The sequence below is a fragment of the Microcebus murinus genome, chromosome 2 (assembly GCF_040939455.1).
Source record: "Microcebus murinus isolate Inina chromosome 2, M.murinus_Inina_mat1.0, whole genome shotgun sequence".
In the NCBI taxonomy this organism is placed as follows: domain Eukaryota; kingdom Metazoa; phylum Chordata; class Mammalia; order Primates; family Cheirogaleidae; genus Microcebus; species Microcebus murinus.
In genome coordinates this window covers 103,933,369-103,947,339 of record NC_134105.1, presented here as the reverse complement: position 1 = coordinate 103,947,339, position 13,971 = coordinate 103,933,369, and the positions used below count along the sequence as shown (strand labels likewise).

General features: G+C 36.6%; 1 protein-coding gene across 7 annotated transcripts in view; it reads left to right on the top strand.

The window, feature by feature from the left end:
* Positions 1-13,971, top strand: part of ASH1L (ASH1 like histone lysine methyltransferase) — a 208,151-nt gene that overhangs the window by 12,274 nt on the left and 181,906 nt on the right. For 6 of the 7 annotated variants that reach the window (XM_076000201.1, XM_076000202.1, XM_076000199.1 and 3 more), the window contains one exon: positions 12,449-12,967. The exons of the other annotated variant lie outside the window; for it this stretch is intronic. In XM_076000201.1, the coding sequence (XP_075856316.1) occupies positions 12,548-12,967 (420 nt within the window). In that variant the 5' untranslated portion in view covers positions 12,449-12,547. The remainder of the gene's footprint in view (positions 1-12,448; positions 12,968-13,971) is intronic. 7 annotated transcript variants of the gene reach the window in all.

The window sequence follows — 13,971 nt, the reverse complement described above, 5'->3', positions numbered from 1 at the left end:
TATAGATAGAGAAGAGATGAAGTTCTTGGGCTTAGTTGTGGGATATTTTTGATACTTTGAGAAATTTGTCAAAATTTGTTAAGGCTAAAAAAGAATCTTTTGATATTTTTAGGACTGAATACCTTCCTGGCTAAGAAAACCTAGCAGGTATTAACTAGTCAAGTTATAGACACAAAAATAAAGGGTTGGTGAACAAATGGCTATTTTTTTATCTGCTAAATAGTTCTTTTTGTCTTGGTGATCAGAAAACTCATTTTACATGAAATTAAGAACCAGAGTGCCTATTTCTACTTGATTGCTCTGAATAGATGGCTAGAATGGTTATTACCTTCCTAGTTATCTATGTATAGGACCACATAAGATAAAACATAGAAATGCAAGTTTATAAAATGAGATATCAAAAAATATGTAGGTTTTTTTTTTTTTTTTTTTTTTGAGACAGAGTCTCGCTTTCTTGCCTAGGCTAGAGTGAGTGCCGTGGTGTCAGCCTCGCTCACAGCAACCTCAAACTCCTGGGCTCAAGCGATCCTCCTGCCTCAGCCTCCCGAGTAGCTGGGACTACAGGCATGCGCCACCATGCCCGGCTGATTTTTATATTATATACATTAGTTGGCCAATTAATTTCTTTCTATTTTTATGGTAGAGACGGGGTCTCGCTCAGGCTGGTTTTGAACTCCTGACCTCGAGCAATCCGCCCGCCTCGGCCTCCCAGAGTGCTAGGATTACAGGCGTGAGCCACCGCGCCCGGCCTAAATATGTAGGTTTTTACCCATTAACATGATAACCATTTATGGCTTTGAAAATTTACAGAATAAGAGATCAAGCTGCCTCTTAATTTCTCATTTAGTCTATCATTGAGCATTGTCAAACCTTACTTAAAGAATCTGGCTTCATCTGTGGACTTAATGAATCAACACATCTAAAGTCTAGAATACATGTATATAATCTAATACTTGTAGATGTTTGGAATCTTAATATAGTTGAGGTTGATTTACTGTATATTTCAGATCATTTTCTTGGCGTGGGTAAGGATCTATTTAAATATTTAAGGTGTCAGAAATTGAAAGGCATTAGAAATAACAGACAATAAAGACAGTCACAATGTATAGGTTATTTGTTGCTGATGATTTAAAACCCATCAGAGATCCTCTTAGTTTATACTTGAAACAAGTACTCTCATATTTGAGTATACAACCTCACACTTGTCAATCTACCTCCACCATTAGGAAAATGTAGGGCCCATCTGTTGAATTGGCACTATGCCTAAAAGGCCAGCAGTTTTGAACCCTGTCAATCCAGGAAAAGAAATTAATTCTCTAGCATTGAAGAGAAACATTTCTAGCAACAACATATTCCCCAGTGTTTATCTGACCTCTTGTTGCTAGTTTATAGATATCACCAGGGAATTAGGTCCCATGTCATGTATAATTTCTTTTTCCCAAGTCGTAGAACCACAATACCAATTGTGTGCATTAGAGAGCCAGTTCTCTTCCAGGTAAATGGACGAGAAACCTTTCTACGCTTTTCCAGGTGTCCTGAAATAATCCTACCCAAAACTTCTAGATAGTTTAAAGGCAGTCTTCTTCAATAGAACTGAGTAATATGCAAAAATATTTCTAGATGAATCTGCTCCACAAAAATCTGGAAACCATTCACTAAGACTTAGAAGTTGTCTATCTCTTTGTTTCATGGGCATCCATGCTGTTACCTTATCTTAGAAACTGGCCTTAAAAACAGAGGATCTTAACTCTTATTTCAGTGGCAGTGGTGGTGGATAGTCATGGACCGAGTTAAGAATATGGTGTGCCCTTTCCCAGAAAGTACACATATACACATAAAATTTTAACCTAAGGGGGTCACCGGCAATTTTGATTGTAGGCCAGTATTCCTTGTTTTGTAAATGTCTTAATTATGAATGTTATGGAATGAGAGTTGCATTGTTTATCTGTTCTTCGACAGAGACTGCTTAAAAATGGAAATAAACTCGTGTAGGCAAGGGTGGTGGTTAGAAGGTGGTTTAAGCAAATCTTTGCTGACTGTCATCTGTCCACCTTCCTTTCCCCTTCACCATTATGGGGTAATGCAATAATTTCTGAGAATCATCAGTTAATAAACAACATACCAATTCCATCTCTCATAGAATGGCAGGTAGTATAATTCAAAGTATAAAAAAAGTATTCTGCAGAATTGGTAAAATGACAGCACAGTGATAATCATCCAACTATGCCCTGCCTTGACTGGCTTTCTGCCTGCAGTTACCTAGGCTCCATAGATACACCCCATACACCTCTTAATGCTTTTGTTAAATTCCACACCTATGTCTCTTGGCAGAATAGACTCCTTATTAAGCTCTACAAGATCCTACCTAGTCTTTACTAAGCTTTGTATCTCAGTCTGAACCACTAAACCTTGTGCTCTAAGCCGTTTGGAGCTGTCATCATTCCCAGACACAGGGTTCATTATATCTCTACAACTTTTACGTTGTTCCCAGTACCTGTCTGCTTAGGGAACACCTACCAATCTTCAGAGACAAAGTTCAGAGCGATGCTGTGAAGCCTTAACCTGGCCATCTCCCCTCTTTTGGTGAATAATATGTACTCACTTCTCTTGGTATATACCTATACATAGAATTGCTGTGCCACAGAGTAAGCATATTTTTATCTTTAGTAGATACTGCCAAATAGTTTTCCAAATTAAGTGTATAATTTTATGACTACCAGGAAAGTATAGGTATTCCAGTTGCTCCACATACTCACCATAATTTGGTGTTGTCATTCTTTTTAATTTTAGCCATTCCGATTGGTAATGGTATTTCATTGTGGTGTTAATTTGGATTTCCCTGATGGCTAGTGATATTTTGCATCTTTTTATGTTTATTGTACATTTGGATACTTTGTGAAGTGCCTACTCTTAATGTGTATTCTGACTGCATTCCTTTCTCAGATATATATGTTGCAAATGTCATTATTCATCTAGTATGCGGCTTGCTTTTTTACTCTCTTGGTGATGTCTTTTGATGAACAGTTTTTTTGTGTGTAGTTTTTTTGAAGATAGTCTTGCTTTATTGCCCGGACCAGAGTGCAGTGACGTCATTATAGCTCACTGCAACCTCAGATGCCTGGGCTCAAGTGGTCCTCCTGCCTTAGCCTCCCTAGTAACTGGGACTAACAGGCACACTCCACTACACCTGGCTAAGTTTCTTATTTTTTGTAGAAACAGGTTCGCTCTGTGTTGCCCAAGCTGGTCTCGAACTCCTGGCCTCAAACGATCCTTCTGCCTTGGCCTTCCAAAGTTCTGGGATCACAGGTGTGAGCCACTGTGCCTGGCCTATAAACACATCTATGTGATGAATTATTTATCTGCCTCTGCTTCTAAAATTTAAAGTTTATGAGACCAAGGACCATGTTTTTATTACTCATGACTGTATCAAGAATGTGTGTCACAATTCTCAAAATGTATTTTGAGGCTCTCAGAAAATATTTGTTGAATGAATTAAGGGATTGATTAAGAATGATGAATCCATATAGGAATGATAGAATGGTTAGAGAGATAGTAGGAGAGCCAGAGTGTCATCATAGAAGCCAAGGGAGAGTTTCAAATGTAGCAAATATGCCATATGTAGCAGAGAGAAATAATAAGATCAGGGCTAAAACTGATCTTTGGGAGGCAGTATAACATAGTAGTTAAGAGGAGCCAGACAGATCTGGCCGTGCCTTTTATTGGCTTCAGCCTGTTTTTTTCATGTCTAAAAAGGGAATAATAATAGTAACTACCCCATGGTGATTGTGAGGCTTAAATGAGATAATATATGTAAAACATGAAGCATAGAACTTTGTAAATATTAAAAATTTAGTAAATTTTAGGTATTTTTATTTTAACTTATTGATGCTAAGTTCACTATGAAGACTCATTTGTAGTACTTATAGTTTTTATTTGTTTGTTTTTGGTTTTTTTTGCCTTGCTAAATAGTATTCTGTGAAAGCATACTTGTTCTCTTCTTACCCTTGATGATAGACTGGGTATCTAAACATAAAATTATCTCTAGACATAATTGAATTTTCTTCCATGGTGGTTCTGTATCTCACACCTCAGCACTAGTTTAGCAATAATATATTAGTTAATGTTTATCAGATCCATCGTTTGTTATTTGGATATGGGATTTAGTATGGCTGGTGTAAGGGTGGGTAGAGGTTTTTACTTTGTAGAGGGAATAGGGAATGGAGGTGAAAAATAAGTTTGAGCAATTCCTGTTCAAAAGTTTCATATTGCTTTCCCAGGTATTTAGTGGCATATTGCAGAATATACAGCAAGAAGCATTCCATAAATCGCTATGAGTTGTGATTTTTTTTGTAAATTTATGGGTAGGGTCCAGCATAGTGTTAGGTTGGTTATACTTTGTGTTGATATAATGTATATGTCCTATTGACATACTTAGTAATTTTCTGAAGAGTGTGTTCACATCAATAATGATTTATGCAAAAGAGCTTCATGCTGTAGATACAGTGTTAGTTTCCTTTGAATTTGGACTAGACTGTTTTGGATTGTTCCAGAGATTTGAAAACATATAATAAATCCCATAGTTGCATGTAAGATGAATGTTGAGTTTGCCTTTTTGAGGAAAGATTCTAGCTGTCTTGTTTCTGTGTTTTTCCTTAGAATTGTATTTTAAATTGAATATATTGTAGTAGAAAGTAGATTAAGTTGTGAACAACATGGCATCCTTGCCCCTGGGTGAAAGATCTAGGTTGTGTAGGTATCTTTTCAAAAGCTGAAACATTTCAAAAAGAATTGTCAGTTAATAAAATAAAAAAGAAAAAAAAAGCTGAAACAATGTTATTTACAAAGAACATTGCTTTCAAAGTTCAAAAAACAGCATTCTGGCAGCTGCTGTAGGGATTGCTTTTCAAGCAGTTTACATTCAGCAGATAAAAAGCATTCTTTGTTGTGAAGTATCTTCAGAATTTGGGTTTATTTTTCCTAGAAACACTTAAATTTGGTATGTAGGTTTTGCTAATCATGATTTTCCAGTTTCACTGCCTAAATGGATTCACAAAATATGCCCTTAGGCCTACTGTTCCTTTTTCTCCTTGATCAGGTTAGGGAAATGTAACGTTTCTCTATCTTATATACATTTCTAGGACATGATCAGTGTTTTCAAATTAATCTCTTTTCAGTTTCTATTTTCTTTTCTTTTTTTTGAGACAGAGTCTCACTCTCTTGCCTGTGCTAAAGTGCCATGGCATCAGCCTAGCTCACAGCAACCTCAAACTCCTGGGCTCAAGCAATCCTCCTGCCTCAGCCTCCCAGGTAGCTGGGACTACAGGCACTCGCCCTTGTGCCTGGCTAATTTTTTTTCTATTTTTAGTTGTTTGGCTAATTTCTTTCTATTTTTAGTAGAGACAGAGTCTTGCTCTTGCTCAGGCTGGTCTCCAACTCTTGAGCTCAAGCAGTTCTCCCTCCTCGGTCTCCCAGAATGCTAGGATTACAGGCGTGGGCCAGTGCACCAGACCTCTTTTCAGTTTATTGATACCCTGCTATTGATAATATAATATGTGTCACTTGGATTCAGTTTTTTTCATTTTTAAAATGAAGAGAATCATGACTCTCTCAAACTCTTTGTGATGTTTTAAAAGTGAATGCGTGCAAATAAAAAAAGACAAGTTTTTTGTTAAAAATGCTGAAATTCTATTTTGCATTTGTAGATATTAAGACTTCTGGAATTGTTTCATTACACTAAACAAAAGTTGGGAGATTTAAAAATGTGTGTGCAATGAATATAAATGCAATTGGGCTTTTATGGCAAATTGTAAAATGTTGTTTGTTTTATTCCAGAAAGGATTTGTTTTAGCAGCTAACCAAAAAGGTATATGGTAGGTCCATCAATTCCCCATTAGTAACAAGAAACCCAGGATGGTCATTAGAAATTAGGATGAAAGAAAGAAAAAGCTAGAAAAAAGACACATTGAAGCCAATAAAATATAACCCACATAAGGCATAGAATTAATTAAAAAATATTTATTGAACACTTACTGTGTGCTAGCCACTGTTCTAAATGCTGGCATACAGTAGTGAACTAAATGTATAAAAATCCATTTCTTGTTAGAGTTTAAATTCCAATAGAAAGGTAAAGAAAATAAATATGTTGTACACCAGCTGGTGAGAAGAACACTGGAGTAAAATAAACAGGATAGTGAGTGTAAGAAGAGGGTGATGGGATGGATGTTTTTCTATTTAGGGTTGTTAGAAAGCCTCTTCTATAAGGTTACATTTAGGCAAAGGTATGAAGTAAGTGAAGGAGCAAGCCATGCAATTATCTGGGGAAAGGATGTTCTGTCGGGCAGAATAGTTAAATGGAAAGGCCTTCAAGTAAGATTATTTTTGTTTGGGAAAGAGAAGGGAGACCTGTATCCTCCCTTCTTGGAGCTGAGTAAGCAGACTAGTAGGAGATGGAAGAGAGGTAGAGGGGATTGTAGCTGAAATTAAATAGGGTCTTTAGACTATTGTAAGAATTTTGGCTTCTGCTCTGAAATAGGAAGCCAAAGGGTTTTGATCAGAGGAGTAGCATGATCTGACAAAGGTTTTAAAAGAATCACCTGCTGCTGAGTGGAGAAGACTGTAAGAGGAGAGCTGAAGCAAGGAACCAGTTAGAAGGCTATTACAATAATCCAGGTCATATTTTATCATCACTTGGATCTGATAGTTGTAAAAGTAGTTGAAAAATAGTTAGATTCTGTATATATTTTGAAGGTAAAGCTGACAGACTTTGCTGACCAAGTGGACATATGAGTTTGAGGTATGAGAGAAAAAGGGATGTTTAGAAATTTTTGTCCTAAAGATTTCTAGTTGCAATTACCATTTATTGAGATGATGAAGCCTGTGGGAGGAATAGATTTGAAGCAGTGGGCAAAGATGAATTGATTTTAGACGTGTTAAGCTTAAAGTGCCTATTTATTACACATACAGTCAGTGTATCAAGTAATCATTTAGATATGAGTTGGAAGTTCCAGGAAGAGGTCTCAGCTAGTCTGTATCTGGAGATAGAAATTTGTGAATCATCAGTGTTAGATGAAATTTAAAACTGAAAGATTGGATGTGGTCATTTAGGAAGTGAGTGTAGATAAAAAAGGGAAGAGGAGGTCCAAGTGGCCTGGGTGACTTTCAGTATTTAGCACATTGACTGCCACATTAGGAAAAAAAATTTTTCCCTGGGGCTATGGTATTTTACTACAAAAACAGAAAAAAAACTTTGAAGACAAAACAGTTCTTTCTAATTTAATGAAAAGTTTGTTATTTTTTTATTGTTTTCTATGTGTGAGTTATATGCAACTTGAAAAATAGTTCATGCTGCTCAAGCTAAAGAGTCATGTGAGTTACATACACTTCATGAGGCCTGGGGCTTAAAACTAGTACAAAACTAATACAATTCAAATGACAGTTAATGTGTTAGAGGTCATAGAGAAAAGGAAGAACTAGCAAAGGAGGTTGACTTGACAGAGTGAGGGAGAAGAATCAGGATAGGATCCTGGAAGTGAAGAAGTGAAGGAGCTGTTTACCTCTGTCAACTTCTGTTGATAGGTCAAATAAGATAAGGGGACTGTGAATTGATCATTGGGCTTAGCAATGTGAAGGTCACTGGTAACCTTGACCAGCAATTTCTGTGGAGAGGTGGCACTGAAAGCATGATTAGTGTGTTCAAGAGTAAAAGAAAAGGTGAGGATTTGAAGACAGGCTGTATAGATAACTCTTTCAGGAAGTTGTTTTTTTGTTTGTTTGTTTGTTTGTTTTTAGATAGAGTCTGGCTCCGTTGCCCAGGCTAGAGTGCAGTGGCATCAGTCTAGCTCATAGCAACTTCAAACTTAGAAGCAATCTTTCTGCCTCAGCCTCCTGAGTAGCTGGGACTACAGGCATGTGCCACCATGCCCAGCTAATTTTTTTCTATATATTTTTAGTTGGCCAATTAATTTCTTTTTTGTTTTTTAGTACAGATGGATCTCGCTCTTGCTCAGGGTGGTTTTGAACTCCTGACCTTGAGCAGTCCACCTGCCTTGGCCTCCCAGAGTGCTAGGATTATAGGCGTGAGCCACTGCGGCTGTCTTCTTTCAGGAAGTTTTGTTGTAAGGAGGAACAGGGAAATGGGGCACTGATAGAGAATGTGGGGTCAAGAGAAATTTTCTTAGGTGAGAGATACTGTAGTATGTTTTCATGCTGATTAGCTTTTTTCAGAGGAAGGGTGAGAAATGGATGATGTGAGGGAGAAAAGCCATCGTTGCCTGAACAGTGTTCTTGAGAAGGCAGCAGGAATAGGATTTAGTCCTCAAGTAGAGGGGTTGGAAGTAATGATAGTTTATGTTATGATAGGAAGGCAGGCAGAATCTTTGGGAACAAATACAGGTAGGTGGGTAGATATATGGTGGGCATTAATGGCAGTTTTCTTCTGATTGTTTCTATTGCCATTGTCAAATAGGGAGCAAAGTCAGTGAGAAGGAAGAGAGTGGAGATAGGATGAAATAGTTTTCTAGGAGAGTGGTAGAATAAATGGATTAAAGAAATGTGTTGGCAGCACTTTAGGGTCCACTTGAAGTTAGTAGTCAAAAATATAAAGTGAGATTGGGCATGGCTGTTGTTCTTAGACCAGCTTTTATGTTACAGGGACAGAAGATTTGTAAGATATGGTTTGGAAATATGTTACTGGTGAAACCAGTGTATTTTACTAAATTAACAGAAAACCACCTATGTGAAATATAATCGTATATTAAGAAAAAATTGTGTATAGATTTCTTGTAACACAAGATAAAGTTAATGTAAAATAGAATAGGAGAAACATTTGCTACATGCTAAACATTGTGTTAGAAGCTATCCAGGGACCTTAAAATTCATTCATTCATTCAGCTATTTATTGAGCACTAAAATATGTGCTATTCATTATTCTGGGGATACAGTGGTAAGCAAACCAGAAGAGGTCCCTAACCTCATGAAGCTTACATTTTAATTATGCGGTTGGCCCTCCCTATCCACAGTTTTGAATCCAAGGAGTCAAACAACTGCAAATCAAAAATATTTGAAAAAATACAAAAATAAGAAACAATTTAAAAATACTTTATAACAGCTCTTTACATAGCATTTCCATTGTGTTAGTTATTATAAGAAATCTAGAGATGGTTTCAAGTATATCGGAGGATGTGCGTAGCTTGTATGCAAATACTACTACATTTTATATAAGGGACTTGAGCATCCTTAGATTTTGGGATCTGTGAGTGTGATGATGGGATCCTGGGACCAATTCTGCACTGGTACCAAAGGATAACTGTAGTCTGTTTGGGGATGTAGTGGACAAATATGGAGCAAGAAAAAAAATTAATTGCTCCAATTGTAATCCTATTGGATAATAAATATTCAGGGATGGAATAAGTTAATGTAAGCTTGAATGTAGGTCTGAGAACATACTTCCACAATTGATCACCCAAAAGTTTTTTTGTTTTCGGTTTTTGTTTTTTTGGTTTTAGAAAGGTAGTATAATATAGAATGGGGAAAGAATGTAGATTGTGTGAACTGCCACTGTGATGTTTGGAGTAGCATCCCTTAATCAAGCACATTAACACTTCTGTATTGTAATTTATGAATAGTCACAGAAATTACGGTACTTAAAACTAAAATGGTTACTTTGGGAGGCTGAGGTAGGAGGATTGCTTGAGACCAGCCTCGGCAACATAGCAAGACCCCATCTCTATAAAATTTTTTTTTAGGCCAGGTGCTGTGGCTCACACCTATAATCCTAGCACTCTGGAAGGCCAAGGCAGGCAGATCATTTGAGTCAGGAGTTCAAGACCAGCCTGAGTAAGAGTGTTACCCTGTCTCTACTAAAAAAATAGAAAGAAATTAGCTGGACAACTAAAAATATATAGAAAAAATTAGTTGGGCATGGTGGCACATGCCTGTAGTCCTAGCTATTCTGGAAACTGAGGCAGGAGGATCGCCTGAGCCCGGGAGTTTGAGGTTGCTGTGAGCTAGGCTCATGCCACAGCACTCTAGCCCAGGCAACAGAGTAAGACTCTGTCTCAAAAAAGAAAAAAAAAAATTTTTTTTTCTTCTGAAAATTAGGTGAGTGTGGTAGTGCATGCCTGTAGTCCCAGCTAGTTGGTAGACTGAGGCAGGAGGATCACTTGAACTCACATATTTGAGGTTGCAGTGAGCTATGATCACACCACTGCACTCCAGTCTGGGTGGCAGAGCAAGACCACATCTCTTTAAAAAGAAAAAAAGACTAAAATTGGTCCAAGTCAAGTTTTGTCACTAGTATGTAGGTTTTCAGAGTTTTTTGGATGTTAGGATTGTGAACCCATCATGGAGAAGATAGGACTTTTTACTTTTAGAGGGAGAGAAAGCACATCACATAGAAGCAGAAACGAATATGATTTGTTGGGGACAGTATAGAAAACTGAATTAACTAAATTATAGGGGTGTGTGTGTGTGTTGGAAAGTAAGGATAAACAAGTTTGAATAGTTAGAATAGAGCTAGATTATTAAAAGCCTTGAATGCCATTGTGAAATGTTATGTGAAGTGGTAGACAGCAAAAATGGTCAGAGTGAAGTGATCGGAATTTTATTCTTTCAGTTGTTTGTATGATTAAATAGAGTGATAAAGAGTTTACTCAGTTGGCCAGTATTTGTTAACTGCTTAAAATTTTGCTGCTGCTGCTGCTACTATTACTAAATTATTGGTACCTTTTTTTTTTTTTTGCTTTGTATCCAGTGACAAGATCACATTGATACCTTTTATTGAGCCCTTACTATGTGCCAGTCATTGGGCTAGGTATTTACTTACACTTCTTATAGTCGTTGTAAAACAATTATATCATAACATATTTTTTCTTAAGAATCTTACAATCTTGTTGGAAAGAAAAGCCTTAAAGCACATAGTTTAAACTATAAAATATTCTACTTCATAAATAAATCTTTCTAAGGGGTAAGATGTTCTCCTTTTTTCAGATGTTAGTCTTGAATCAGACATATGCTAAAAATGAAGACTAGTCTATCAGTCCCCAAGAATAGAGAATTGTTTTGGTTTTATATTCATTAGTCAGCCATATAATTATATGGTAATACGATTTTCTGAAGATCTTTATATATGAGAAGGGGGTGACTTATGTATATTCTCAGATTAGGTGTGCCACCTACTGCAAAATAATAAATTGGCATGCTATCGGGCGCGGTGGCTCGCGCCTGTAATCCTAGCACTCTGGGAGGCCGAGGCGGGTGGATTGCTCGAGGTCAGGAGTTCGAAACCAGCCTGAGCAAGAGCGAGACCTCGTCTCTACTATAAATAGAAAGAAATTAATTGGCCAACTAATATATATAGAAAAAATTAGCCGGGCATGGTGGCGCATGCCTGTAGTCCCAGCTACTCGGGAGGCTGGGGCAGGAGGATCGCTTGAGCCCAGGAGTTTGAGGTTGCTGTGAGCTAGGCTGACGCCATGGCACTCACTCTAGCCTGGGCAACAAAGTGAGACTCTGTCTCAAAAAAAAAAAATTGGCATGCTAGTTTTAAACTATTTCATATATTTAAGGAATTGACACATGACAACTGACTATTTGCTGTTAGGAAAATTTGTAAATATTTCTAATTTTCAGAGTTTTTATAATAATAGTTAATAATCATTTGTATAATAATTTCTTTGATGTTTACCCTTCTCACTAGAGTATAAACCTCATAAGTTAAGGAACTGGGTCTCTTTTGTTGAGTACCATATTTTCAGGATGTAGCACAAGGCCTAGAATGTGATAAATGTTCAGAAATATTTTTTGAATGGATGAGTGAATGAATTCAGAGTTGTATGCTAGCAACAGAGATAATTTCCGTGTAAGAGTCCTAACCTGAAAAGCCTGATACTCTCTTATGAAAGGTTGGAACACTGAAACCAGCCTAAATGATGATATTTTACCTTCAATAAAACCGGTTTTATTCAACTAAAACATAGGAAATGTGTTCCTTTAACACTGAGGAGTGCCAAAATATACAGAGTTATTTTTTATTTTCTTTTCCCTTTCCCCCTTTGAAGTTGTTATTATCTGAGGCTGTGTTTGCTTAACTATCAGTTGCAGAAGATTCTTTTTTTTCCCCTCTTTTTTTCTTTTTTTTTGAACATTCCTCTGCAGAAACTATTTGGACAGAAGATTCTTGGTTGAGTTATAACAGTGGTTCTTAAATTTTTATTTGTACCATACCCCACTACAGCTTGTTCATAACATCTTGAGTATGGTAAACTTACTCTGAAATTTTAAATGTATTTATAACTAAATGAATTTAAATCTATTCTGAACTACATCTTGATTTGTTGTGTTTTAACTGTGATTTTTGTGTGGTTATTGACCTCCTTGTCCTGTACCCATTCTCAGGTTAAACAATAGTTGCCTCTTTTCTGATAAATTTTTGTTATGGTCTGTCCTGCAGAGAAAGATGCTGGTTGCAAGTTTTGGAGATCCCTGTTTTTTATGGAACACAGTTCTGTAAAATTTTCGTAAGATTCCTTGGCAATAACATACGCTTGTGATGGACCCTAGAAATACTGCTATGTTAGGATTGGGTTCTGATTCCGAAGGTTTTTCAAGAAAGAGTCCTGCTGCCATCAATACTGGCACACTGGTCAGTAAGAGAGAAGTAGAGGTAGAGAAAAACACAAAGGAGGAAGAGGACCTTCGCAAACGGAATCGGGAGAGAAACATCGAAGCAGGGAAAAATGATGGTTTGACTGATGCACAGCAACAGTTCTCAGTGAAAGAAACAAACTTTTCTGAGGGAAACTTAAAATTGAAAATTGGCCTTCAGGCTAAGAGAACTAAAAAACCTCCAAAGAACTTGGAGAACTATGTATGTCGACCTGCCATAAAAACAACTATCAAACACCCAAGGAAAGCATTTAAAAGTGGGAAAATGACAGAAGAAAAGAATGAACACTGTCCTTCAAAACGGGTAAGTAGAATTCCCAACAATATGTGGTCATTGACAATATTTGGATTTCCCTGTTAATTTTTATCTAACCTACACACACATTCCAGGTGGTTTGATTTTAATCTTTCTATATTATTTCCAGATTGTCTGTTTTGTAAGCCTAAAATAGACTTTGAGGCTTGTCAGAGATGTAAGGAATAGCATAACCATGTATGTATTTGTAAATTTATGACAAATGTTTTAAATGGGGGTATACCCAGATTGTTGCTCTTAATGTGGCATAGTAGACATTGGATTTATACTTTAAAAAAATCTAGATTTTAATCTTGCCTTCCTGTTTACTACCAGTGAGACTATGGACAAATTAACAGAGAAGCATCTGAGACTTAAATATGTTCAAACCACCTTTCTTCCAGGATGGTTGAAAGGATCAGATTTACTAACATTTGTTGAAAATTTTTGTTAAATGAATTATTCTGTAAAGTGTTAATTCCTGTTGTTTCTCATATAGCAAGTTAATATATGAAAAATGTCCCACCCTCCAATTCCTGCCACCTATCCACCTAATTAAGACTAATTTTTTTTAACTCTGTCTTGTCTAGTAAAGATACTAAATTTGTGTTGAATCTTGTGTCAACCACAAGTTCTAGTTACTCTATATGATATTTAATTTCAGACTGTAGGTACATCTGTGCCCATATACACATTTAAACAGTAGCATACAAAAGTAAGGTAATGGAGCTAGGCAGAAAGAGTTGGCTTATCATTTTAGCTAAAATTTTGGAATATTCCTGGCTGTATGACAAGACTTGATTTTTTGCTATTGTTTATCGTAAAATTCATGTGCTTTTTATTATTATTATTTTTTGTTATCAAACACCATAATATTTTAGGCTCTTTGTTCTTCTCCACATTGCTGTGGCATCTGGAAATTTTCAGCAATTGCTATTGTGTACAAGATTGTAGAAATATAGCTTGGGATGATTTCTTCATAAAATCAACTGTGAATGAATTGGTAGGTTATA